The sequence below is a fragment of the Diorhabda sublineata genome, chromosome 7 (assembly GCF_026230105.1).
Source record: "Diorhabda sublineata isolate icDioSubl1.1 chromosome 7, icDioSubl1.1, whole genome shotgun sequence".
NCBI lineage: Eukaryota > Metazoa > Arthropoda > Insecta > Coleoptera > Chrysomelidae > Diorhabda > Diorhabda sublineata.
The window spans coordinates 26803114-26816242 of record NC_079480.1 but is presented as its reverse complement, the minus strand read 5'-3'; the positions used below and the strand labels follow the sequence as shown (position 1 = coordinate 26816242).

The following is a 13129-nucleotide window of genomic DNA, read 5'->3' as shown; positions in this document are numbered from 1 at the left end:
GTCCTACATTATATTCTTGTACATAGATTGTGAAATTTATAATTAGTTTTGCACGTGTCTAAATTTTGTGGTTACGAAATTATTTTACAAAGTTTGTGTGTTAAAAGGTGTGAAAATTCTATTTTAAATGAAATATTTAGTTTTAAGCCATGACAAGTGAAAAGGAAACAAAGCCCAAGTTAAAAAGGAAACAAAACACTGATATTTTGGATCAGCTAAATAATGGTAAAGAATCAACAGTAATAGCAAATGATTTGAAGCTAAATTTGTCAACAATACAAACAATTTTACAAAAATGAAAGTAAAATTAGGAGCGCTGGAGTAAAGTCTAGATCATTGCAGACTTTAAGTAAATTTTCACGTGTTATTACCAAAAACAGAAAAAAGTATGATGATTTGGGTAGAAGATAGCAATCAAAATAATATTCCTATAAATAGTTGTTTGATAAAAGCAAAAGCCCAAAAAATTTTCAATCATTTGAAGGAAATGGAAACCGTTTCTTCCAACAAAGTATTATACATGGATAATTTATATGCATTATACGGGAATACTCCTACAATGTGGAACCAATCTCCGTGTTATAGAAGGGATTACTTTAGTTTGATTATTTCCAGTTCAAAGGACTATTTTTATTCAATCTCCTTTTCACTCACTTTTCTGCAAAACATAGCAATAAGGGACAACTTATATATAATTTTAATAGTTGGATATTTGATACGATGGTAGCACAAATAAAAACAAAAAAGGAAAAATTTACTATCTATGCTGATTGCGTGCCTATTACTATCATTACCTTTGTAAATATTCACTTGAAGTGAAGCGAGAGGCAACATATTAAGCAAAATATATAAAGAACAAGCAAAGGTATAAGGCTATTGAAAAAGAAAGCTGATTTTTATGATTTTTAAAAGTAAGAATGAAGAACAAGCATATTATCGGAGGTGCATAAGTGAAATACAAATAATTTTTTTACCTGATGTATCAGCTCCTCCTTCTGGAGACCCACTGGAATACATAGTAGCCAATTTTCCATCTAATATGAATCTGAACCAACCATTCGAACCGTTTGACAATTCCAAAGCTGCAGCATCCGACCAAATATACAAGCAATCTCTTCCTCTACATATAGACCAATCTCTCCAATGGTAAGCTTTGCCCGGTAATATTTCCTTGGCATCTTCAATTTGAACAGATTCAGTAGTTTCTAAAATTTGATAATTAATTAAATATATATGTTGGAACCTCAGAAGAGTAGTCAGTACTGGTTTATAATACTTTTCAAGATTGTTCCCTTCAAGTGAATGTATCTAAAATTATATAAATTTTTTTCGTAATGATTTGTCTTATCGACCTACTTCGGTATTTGACAATTTTTAGATGTTATTTTAAACTGATTTTCATAGAAAAAGGGACCTAAGATCAACACAAATCATCATGAAAAACATATGAAAAGGTTTAATAAGTGAAAAGTTAGAAACAATTATTTAAATTCTGGGGCTTCTGTCAAGCGTTGAAGGGTAATCAGCCATTTTGGACATCTAGTATCGAATCAGGCAAACATTTTATTGTATTTAATGCCGGTGTCTTCAAATCTGCAACCACTTCAAGAAATCAAGAAACGAATACATCTTTTAGACTCCACTAAGCAAGAAACTTAGTTTAAAAAAAATACCTTCATTGGTTGTTTCAGTTTCTTCGTTTTCTTGCATTTCGGGCGGACTGGCCAAAGCTTGCACTTTAGTAAAAATTCCTAATCTTGCAAAATGATCTAAGAAGACATCTTGTAATTTCACCATCAAATCTTGAATTATTAATAAAACTACTGAATGTCCGTCTTCATCATCCTGTAAAAAATAATTTGTCAAACTGAAAAAGTTGTTTATAGACAATGACTAAATGAATTTTTTAATTGTTATAAAATGATTATCTACACCAGGGATTCTCAAATTGGTGCATATGGACTCATTGGGATTGACCAGGTTTAAAAATTGATCCCCATTAATCAACAACTTCTTATTTAAAACTTATACTACTGTATAAGTAGTGTTATGTGTACTAATTTGATATAATAAGGATTACTATTATTTATCAGCAAGTATAATTGTTATACTTTTAGAAATAAATATGTGTGGACAAGATAATGAGTTCCAGTTGTAACTGATGGTGCACTATCTATGGTTGTTATTTTTTTTAAATGGTTTATATTCCACTAAAACTGACAAATGGTCATTTACAACATTATTCACATACATTTCGTAGCAGAAACGTTCAGCAGTTTACTAGTTTTTACAATATGTTATATGCTGTCAACAAGATTCAAAGAAATAAGGATCATAGTTAATTGTGGATGGCCAAGAGGCCGTTGACCACCTAGGCCTTCAGATAGGCCCGTCGTACCCCACTTGACGTTACTAAAGGCCGATGTCCTTTGAGATGCTGATCAGGCGCCTTCGGCTTGAACCCTTTGATGTCATTAGACAAGTTGTGAGGGCGACTATTGGTTATTTGATAAATGAAAATATAGAAGAAAATATATTTATTTACCTCATTATCTAACACAGTAGCGATAACTTCAACAATTTGTGTTCCAAAATTAGGATTCGCTTCCAAAGAACAAAGTTCCGCCAATAAATTTGGTTGTATGTAATGTACCATTTTTCTAATTAACCCCAAGCTGGCTTTTCTAACACTTGCCAGCATAGTAGATTGCAATGTTGCGCAAAATACGGGTAATAATCGTTGTAAGTATACAGGGGCCATTTCTGGATCACCTCTAGGTTCGATGCTATCTTCATTCTCAGATTCTGATTTCCTACTTCTTTCTTTATCGACTGGTATCATCCATTCGCCCGGACTTTGTAAAATTGCTGCTACTTCTCTATGACCTTCGTCCGCTCTTTCCCTTGCTTTATCTAGGGGTGTTTTTCCATCTTCGTCTCTCAAATCTGGATTAGCTCCATGACGTAATAAAACTTTGGCTATTGCAGGACGACCAAAACAAGCAGCATAATGTAATGATGAACTTCGTTGGCCTTTGTTAACGTCCGCCCCTTTTTCGCATAGATACTCGACCATTTCATGGGTACCAAATGCCGAAGCCCAATTTAAAAGAGTTTGTCCAACATCATCCATAAAGTTCACTTCAACCCCTCCATTTTCTATAACAATCGAGTAAAAATTTGGTCACAGTATTTATCAAAAGATGAACATTCTTACCTATTGCTTCAATTAAGGCATCAGTGTCTTTAGATCTTATGCAATCAATTAATTGTCTATGGGATTTTTCAGCTGCAGAATCCATACGTCTCATTCTAGGCATAAGTTGTCCAGATGATGACGATCCGGACTTTCCCAAAGCTCTTCTACCTTCGAAAAGTAGAACCAAAAGAAGATCAACTAAACGCATCGAATCTAATATGCATCGTTCGTCTCCTTTTAGAGACTTTTCTATAGCATCCAATAATTCAGATCTCAGTAAATCCTACAAAATAAAATACATAATTTTCATTATAAACTTAAATATATACGATTTATATGGAAACTTACATGAGTAATAGAAGGAGATCCTCTACAGAGAGTCGACAGAAGGCTAATTATTGTAGAAACGGAAGCTGCGTTTGCTTTAGAATCAGCTGTAACTGTTGTTGGGTTACTGGTTGATGGTGTTTTACCTGGAGTAGTTTGGGTACCACTGGCTGCAGTTGGACCTGCAGCGTTTGAGAGTCTGCTCAACAGTTCATTTACTAAACCTTAAAACAGAAAATACAAATTATGACTTGGTTATATTTTAATTATTGATGTTAACTAATAGATGATTATTACCATGTTGTGCAAGAGGTGCTGGATCTACTCCTCTCCTTGTGAATCTGTCCGCAACAGAAGCGAAACACCTTAGCGCACCGTCAGCCACATGTGAATCTTCATGATGTAATAACGTGCTGAGTGCAGAGACACAAGTGGGCAATTGAGCATCTGCTGGTTCCATTTTTGTGCATAATCTAGAAACGACAGCCATAGCTGAATGAAGTGTATCTTTATGAACTCTTTGACCATTATCGCGAATAAAGGGTAGGATGCAACTCAATCCACCTGCATCAAATACAGCTCCAGCTTCTCGGGTACATATTAATTCGAGCACCTAAAAAATTTCACCAATCTTAATTAGTGATTCATTGTACAAATATTATCAAAAAAGTTCAATAATCAAAAGCCAAAAAAAATTTTTCAAAGCAATAAAATATGAAACAGAGAATTTAGTAGTTTGGAATAAGCAAGAAACTAAAATTGATGCAATCGAAGAATTGAGAAAAATAGCAGGAAAAACGGAGTAGGAAAGAATCAAAAATGAACATATAAGGGAAATGAAGAGGCGGATATCAATGAATGGTCATGAAAATAGTGAGGAAAAAACAAAAATCCACAAATTTTACCAAATATATTAAATAGAACAAAAAAAGAATAGAAAAATGGTTGGAAGAGGACATAGAATCAAAATCTGATGCTGGGAAAAGGCATAAGAATAAGACAAGGAGAAGAAGTTTCAATTATATTTAGTTGTGTTTCAATACTGCACAGCTTTTGTTGTATCGAAACTTAACAAAAAATTGATGGTCAAAATTACTGTATTATAATAAATGTAGCCGAAAGACAAATAAATTCTATATTAATAAATACAAAAGATTATTGAAGAATAATGAAAAATAATATTAATCATATGTGCAAATGTCAACATACACCCCTCATACAATAAATCAATCAGCCTTTTCAAATCAATATTAGTTAGAATTGAGTTGCCCTTGAAGTTCTATTTACAAAACAATCTAATGAGATTATATTATACATGACTTTGATAATATTTAAGGATATATGGTTGAAATTGTAGCATTTTGTCCAAAAAATCGATTATGATGATCTATTTTAGTAATATAAATGTTGGATAAATTTTTTTATCAGAATAATCAAATATTTATTTAACAAATCGTTTAATAGGAATATCGATTATGTAGTATCATTTCAAATTACAGCAATAAAAAAAGGAGAAATAATTTAAAAAAATTATATTTGACCCCTTGAATAATGGATTGTTTTTGGGAGTGGTTTTGGGTTACTCTGCTTTGTTAGATAGTGCTTTTGGAGTTTTAGTCGGGCACTCAATAGCTTTCAGGACCTTCGAGGTCTCTTGGCTATCTGAGAGAATGTGGATGTGCTTTTAGAGTTGTAGTCGGGCACTCAATAGCTTTCAGGACCTTCGAGGTCTCTTGGCTATCTGAGAGAATGTGGATGTGCTTTTTAGAGATGTTTCTCGGGTGCTCTATAAGATTTCCTAGCTTTAATTTTACTGTCTGGATTATGCCGTAGACGTCACTAAATGCCTCTTTCTTCAGTATGATGTGAAGAGGATGCAGGTTCAGTAGCACCTCTAAGGCTGTAGTAGGGCAAGACTGAAGGTCTCCGAAGAGGATAACTTGGAAACGAGCGTAGTTGTGAGTGTTGGTGTAGTGGTAGTGTAAACAGTGTGTTCAGTACCTCAGGTGCACGGTGTGCATTTGGTGTTAAAAGACCAAAGCAACCTTAGCACAAGCACTAAATGGAAAATATTAATAATAATAATTATGTATACCAACCTTCACGCATTGTTCAGCTAAATCCTTACTAGTTCTAGACGATAATTCAGCTACCACCAATCTATTACATATAGCTTTTACAGCTCCCTCAATAGCAACAATTCTTCTTGTGCACTCTGCTGAAACGTCCAGATAATAAGTGATGGCGCGAGCGGTGACTTCTAATACATTTTCTGGGGCTTGTTCGTCTAGAAAAATTCTACATAATGCCGGTAAAAACGTTCTCGGTGGACAACTCTCAAAACATCGATCTACATTGTCGGACATTAACAGTAACATACAGAGCTGCTCAAGGGCGATAAGCTGCATATCGCGCTCATCGCCCATGCCGCTATTCAGCCATTCCAATAGGGTTTCCGGATCAGGATCAGCCATCTATAACAGAGAATGACTTCAATAACAATTGGAACATTGTGTCTCATATATTTGATTGCGAAGAAATAATAATATAGAAATGATATTTTATATTATTGATATTAACCAAAATATAGTACACTTGGTAAGTTTGATTTAAAAAATCTAAATCTTAAAATAATGGAATGGTGGAAATACGTATTTCATGAAACAACTGATGGGACTAGAAGATATTGAACTAAATAAATAAATAGTTGACTGCCAACTACGAGATGACTCGTAGTTTGTATTCTTTTCTTGGTGGCCAATTACGAGTTATCTCGTTTGGTGTTTAATTGCCACTTTTGTGCAGCTACGATTAAACTCGGAATATATAAGTACTAATATCGATAGATGGCTTCTGGGAAAAGAACAAAAAATCAATGCTGGCTTGCATGAACAGAAAATTTATTAAAAAACGAACAAAAAATATAATTATAAAAATTAGTTCAAATTCACGAAATAAAATTATATTTTATTGTTTGTGGAACTTTTTAAAGCAATCTTCCACACAAAGGGCTGGCTTCTCTTTACATTTTGGACAGAAATAACGCGTTTCTCTGCATTTTTTTGCTTGGGTACATATACGACATGGCTGTGTCGGACGCTGCTAGTGGTAGACTCCCTAAATAATGAATCTCTTGAAATTTAATTTTTTTCGAAACTGGTTGAATTTCTGTCCACAAATTATCATTCGCATTTGATGTTGTTGCTTGGGAATCATCGACATTATCTTCAGATTCGGGATCAACTTCCGGTTCGGAGACGACTTCATCTTCACTATCACTTGAATTCTCAGAAGGTTCATAATCGCTACTGTCGTTACCATCCTCGCCAAAAATCCCGTCTAATTCGGAATCACTCAGATTTGCGTTGTACTCAATTTCATTTTTAGTTAGTGGTCTTTTCTTATCCATATTGGATTCTTGATAATTTAATTATAAAACAAAACACTCAAGAAAGACGTAAAGGTAATGCACTCGACAATATCCGAGATACTACTGACGAATATGGACACGTATATATGATTTAGCTTTAGAGAAGCGACAGGTCGAATCGAGTCTGTGCGTGTCTGCGTACGAATTAACTCGTAGTTGGATTCCGCGAAGAGATTTATGTTACAGAAGCCAACTACGAGAAGATAATTCGTAACACCTTTAAAAAAACACATTTTTTATGCTTTTTATGATAACTATGCACTCGAATTTGAGTTTTTGATAATGTAATGTAATTAAATCAAATTGCCATTTTAAACGGAATTCTGAACCTTACCGTGGCAGTCAACGTGTTAATAATGAGAAAATACACTAAATTATGCGCAAAGTGGAGTCCTCAAAAGTAGAAATATACAAGATCACATATTTACCAACAAACAACTTATAGATAAATAATATGAGAAAGTTTGGAAAGAAAAAAAACATATGTTCTTACAAGATTGAATCAAATGCCTATATAAACGAAATGTCAATGGCATTAGTAAAATCTTAATTTCGGAGGCTTTTCTAATCACAGGAGTAAGACAATGACATATTTATAGATGATATAATAAATATCTACTCATCCAATTCAAAGAAAGAGGGCGTTGGATTTAAAAAATCTACAAACAGTGAAAATATTAGAGGAAGCATATGTTGATGATATAGTTCTTATTGCAGAAAACATCCAAGATCTAGAAAAAAACTTGGAACAACACATTAAAGCAGTTTGGTATGAGAATAAAGGAGGAAGGATTGCAGTAATGGCACTCAGAAGAAGGACATGGGATTAAAATGGTGAACACATTTAAATATCTCGGACAGAAATAAAAAATACAGTTAATTAAGACGCTAAGAGAATTAAAAATTATTATAAAGCATAAACAATTTCTTGATCAATAAAATATAAGTCTAAAGCAACACAAAACCAAATGTCTATAAAGGAATTTACAGACCAATATCGACGTACAGATGTGGACTCTCACTAATAGACAAAAAAGTGTATTGCAAACTGCAGAGATGAAATATCTGGAAATAATGTCATTCATGAAATTGATTGAGCAAAGACAGTTAAGTTGGTGGGGTAACAAAGAATGGAAGATTCAAGACCAGTGAAGAGTGTCTGGGAATCAAAATTAGGCAAAAACAAAAAAAAAGAGGAAAACCTGAAGCGACATGAGACAAAGGAATTAGTACTATACTTGAGAAAATAGACGCTATATGGAGAGAAACAAAAATAATAACACTTAAATGAGATACATAAAAGCACAAAGACTCAACTCGACTGGGCCTATAATGAGAAAAAATCCAACTGATACGATCAAAAGAATAACGCAATGGACACCATTATGGCCAAGGAGAAGAGGCAGGGCGAGAAAGACTTAGAGAAACGAACTAGAGGAGGACATAAGAGCACTTAATTCGGAGAACTGGAGGACAAAATGCCGGAACCGAAAGGAATGGAAAATGATAACAAAAGAAGCCAAGACAAACGATAAACTATAAAGAAAACAAAAATAGAAAACGAGGAGTAATCCACCCCAAAAAAGGATTTTAAAGCGCTATAAGCGATAGCCATAATGCAAAGGAGTGAAAGGCTTGATGATGATGATGACATAACTGTAAACTTTGATCACATACCACTAAATGGTATATTTGAATCCGTTTATCTATATAAAAGCTTCTAGATACAACAACTTGAAGGGGTTTAATGCAATATTGGTTACAATAATGGGAAATATTCCAGATTCAAAACAATATCTGAAATGAAACTACAAATTTTCTATTTTTATCTATGTAGACTACTTTTGTCAACAAATTGTACGCATTTTTGCTTAATAAATTATTAATATCGAGTAAAAAACTTAATGTACCACTAAAATATCGTTTCGGATTTCACAACAATCGAACACAGGATAGCACATGTTATTAAATAAAGAACAAAATGAAAGACAAATATTAATCATCACCTAATGTGCTTTCATAAACAGAAATTATTTTTTGCTGACACTGTTTCATCTACCTTATATTATAATAGATGGTTGATATCTTTAATAGCTGTATGTACTACAACTATAATGTGTTGTTTTTATTATACAGGGCTAATACAAAGTAATTATAAATATTAAACAATAATTTTGATGTAAACTGTTTGAGATAACAGGCAATTAAAATTCAAACAGCGGCGGTTTAAATCATAATCGCTTGCACCGTATCTTATGCGGTTCAAGTTGTAGTTTTTCCAAAATCAATAATTGCAGATTACAGAACCTTTGCCGAAAATAAATTTTGTTTGATCTATTCTTATAATGATTGCATTATCAGATCGCTGAATATTTTCCTATTTCAAACATTCGAATATATCTAAAATCTTTATTATTAAATTCAGACATGTCTTTATTCTCACTACACTGTGCAATTTCATTGCCTCCATTCGCTCATGGTCTAAAGAACGCCGTATTTCTATTTATTTAAAGAAATTACTGAGTAAAAGTTATTTTTTTGTTTTTTTTTGATAATGTTATTTTTTATTTATCAATTATTATTATTAAAATCAAATTAGAAGCATAGGTTTGAGAACAGAAAATTATTTTACGTTTTGTACCAAGAACTTCACTTCAATGATTCCTGATGATAATATTAGATTGTAGCTTATTTCAATGAAATTTTTCTGGTTAATTTGAATGAAAATTTGACGTGAACATAATCACTACTTAATTATTATAATAGTGAAGAGTAAAGTGACCTTAATTTTGAAGCACCAAAGCGGGACATCAACACTGAGTTATGCTCCGAAAAGTACTTAATATTGTAAACTAGGATTTGTAATCATACTCACACAGAATATAATGCCAATTAAGTATTAGCGAAAAAATAATGTTTACGAATAAAAAACTTACTTAGAGAAAATATTGTACAAAACTACTGACATTTATCGGAGGAGTGAATAGCTTTTACTAACTTTGAATTTACTTTGACTTAACTAAATATAATAAATAAGTATTTTCATATCAAAATTTGATTCAAACTTATAAAGCGGTACATTAGGCTGTCCCTACGGGAATCTTGGGGATGCCGGGACATCACACACTAAATCGGGACTGTCCCGCCGAAAGCGAGTCATCTAATCACCTAGTTAAAAGCCTAAGATGAAAATTTCATGTAATAAAATAAAAAATTTGTAAAATAAGGCTTCATGTCAATAGTTAACCCAAATTAAAAACTTCAATGCCCTGCATGTTATACAAGATATTGAGATTTGATTTCAATCGTTCAGATAAAATGTGACTCCTTACTGAATTACAGAGTATTCTATTTAAAAATTCAAAATATATTTAACGTGCCCTTAACATACTTGGTGGAAACCGACTGAATTATGTCAAAGGTCCACCATCGTATACGAGGATGGTCCCATAAGTACCTGGTCTGACCTAGAGATTGAAAAATACCACTGTATTAAAAAGTACATAATCTATACAACATATGTTTCAAGTTTGAAGACGCCACGTTGTTTAATATTTGTTTGGTAGCCTTCAATAGTGAATTTGTAAACATGGAAAAAATTGGTCATCGTTATGTGATACAATATAAAAATTGAACTAGCTGAAGAGCATCACAGTGGTCGACCAAATGAGGTGACGACAAAAGAATATACTCCAAGCGGTACTGGATGATCGACGACTGAAAGTGCGTTAGCTAGCAGACATAGTAGGTATTTCAAAAAGTGCGGCACATCGCTTATAAACTGAAAATTTGGACATAAGAAAGCTGTGCACAACATAGGTGCCGCGTTTGGTCACAATGGAACAAAAACAGCGTCGTGAAGATGTTTTCATCGAGTATTTGACAATGTATCACAGAAATAAAGTCGAATTAACCCTGGATGAAACGTGGGGCCATCGCTTCACACCCGAAGGAAAATAACAATCAAAATAATTCATGGATTGAAAGAGGAGAACCGGCTCCAAAAAAGGCAAAGACCGTTCCAAGTGCAACCAAGGTCATGGCGTCGATTTGTTGGGATACGAGTGGGATAATTTTTATTGACTATCTTGAAAAAGGAAAACTATCATTGCCGTGTATTATGCTAACTTATTGCAACGTTTCAGAGAAGAAATTAGGCAAAAACGGCCGCATTTAGCTAAGAGGAAATTGTTGTTTCATCAAGACAATGCACCAGTTCACACATCCGTTATTGCAATGGCCAAAATGAATTAATTAAAGTTTGAATTGCTACCTCAGGTACCCTATTCGCCATATTTAGTTCCCTCGGATAATTTTCTGTTCCCAGACTTAAAAAAATGTAACGCTGTTCAAAGATTTTCCAACAATGAAGAGATAATGTCCGCAATTAAATTTCGCTCAGAAAAGTGTATAGAGTTGAATGGAGATTACGTTGAAAAATAAATATATATTTTTTTACAAAATTTTTGTGTTTTCTTTGTTGGGACCATCCTCGTAATTCAATAGCTCAAAATTATTACTGAAACTTTTTTTTGTTTAATTAGACAACGACAACAACACATCGACTCGCGCATTTTATAAAAGCTCAACATAACTTTTTACAGAACGAATTGGATATGAACTAGGAAGTTTTGTTTTGTTCAATGTATACAAACAAATGAAGAAAGCGGAACGATTTTATTAGATCCGAAATAAAAATGCGGTCAGGTATTGATCTACGTGCCAGTTCATCAAAATCTATTAATATCTTGGATGTACCAAATGCCACCAAATGTTGAAATGACTTTTTTGCCGTTTTTAAAAAGAAAATAAACCAAATGCGGTTACCACATTCGGACAATATACAGTGCTTATCAGATAAAAGTATCCACCTTTAATAACTTTTGTAATACTGGTATTTAGAAAAAATCCAAAAACACGTCAATTTATGTTGGAAGGGGCAAGCATTATGGCTTATTTAAACTTACTGGAAAAGCCACCCCCTCACCCCTAGCAGCATCCCCTTTATTTTTTTAAATTACTTTTCATATTTTTTATGTAAAATTTGGATACTCCTCTTTGAGCTGATTTCAAAAATGTATAATACTTGTAGGTTAAAGTGGTTAGTTTATGAGATAAACAATTTTTCTTTTAAGAGCACAAATTTTACTTATTATTTACTTTCACCTTATTTGCCTGTACTAAAATGGGTTGTACAACAGTTTAAACTCTTTAATCTTTTTAACTGTGCTATTTATTCTACTTAAAAAATCCAAACAACAAAAAACTCTACTTTTTATTAAAGTTTGACATTGTCAACTAGAATTTGTAGTCACTATTGATAGTGTAATGTGATACATTATTTATTTTGTTTCTCTGAAATGTTTTACTCTTTGCAAGAAAGAATTGAAATTGTAGGTTTATACTACCAAAATAATAATTGTGCAAGAGCTGCTGCTAGAATATTTAACGAATTACATGACGGAAGACATGCAACTCATAAGTATGTAATTCAACTGATGGAGAAATTTACCACAACAGGGTCTGTTTGCAATAAAGTGCATAAGCGAGAGGGACTCGTAAATAACGAAGCAATCCAAGTGGCAATTTTAGGGCAAGTCAGCTTAGAGGCTGAACAACCCCAATCGTTGTCAACAATAAGTAGAGCGATCGGTGTTTCATCTTCTACAGTTTTCCGAGTTCTACATAAATTCAAGTACCACCCATACAAAGTTAAGTTGGTGCACGAGTTGAATGAAGATGATTTTGATCGTCGTCTAGAGTTTTGCGAATCAATGACGCAAATTATCAATAACAATCCACAATTGTTAAACAATATTTTCTTTTCTGATGAATGCTCATGGTCATTAAATGGCTTAGTAAGTAGGCATAATTGTAGATATTGGGCTGAAAGTGATCAACATATTATGCGTGAATTCCATACACAACATCCCCAAAAGTTAAACGTTTGGTGTGGTATCCTAGGTGACCACATTGTCGGACCTTTCTTCATCAACGGAAATTTAAATGGTGAATCATATCTTGAGTTACTCAGGGAAGGGGTTGACCCACGTATTACAACAATAATAGAAAATGATGATAACCTTTCCGAAGATTTACTGGTATTTCAACAAGACGGAGCTCCCCCACACTATGCTATGCCTGTCCGACAATTTTTAAACGAAACATTTCCC

General features: G+C 33.3%; 1 protein-coding gene across 4 annotated transcripts in view; it reads right to left on the bottom strand.

Moving 5' to 3' along the window:
- The window catches only part of LOC130447004 (E3 ubiquitin-protein ligase HECTD1), a 38462-nt gene that overhangs the window by 18504 nt on the left and 6829 nt on the right, over nucleotides 1-13129 (bottom strand). For all 4 annotated transcript variants that reach the window (XM_056783589.1, XM_056783590.1, XM_056783592.1 and 1 more), the window contains exons 3-9: nucleotides 5626-6000; nucleotides 3824-4139; nucleotides 3548-3750; nucleotides 3218-3482; nucleotides 2546-3159; nucleotides 1674-1845; nucleotides 975-1205 (exon numbers count right to left, since the gene is read on the bottom strand). In XM_056783589.1, the coding sequence (XP_056639567.1) occupies nucleotides 975-1205; nucleotides 1674-1845; nucleotides 2546-3159; nucleotides 3218-3482; nucleotides 3548-3750; nucleotides 3824-4139; nucleotides 5626-6000 (2176 nt within the window). The remainder of the gene's footprint in view (nucleotides 1-974; nucleotides 1206-1673; nucleotides 1846-2545; nucleotides 3160-3217; nucleotides 3483-3547; nucleotides 3751-3823; nucleotides 4140-5625; nucleotides 6001-13129) is intronic.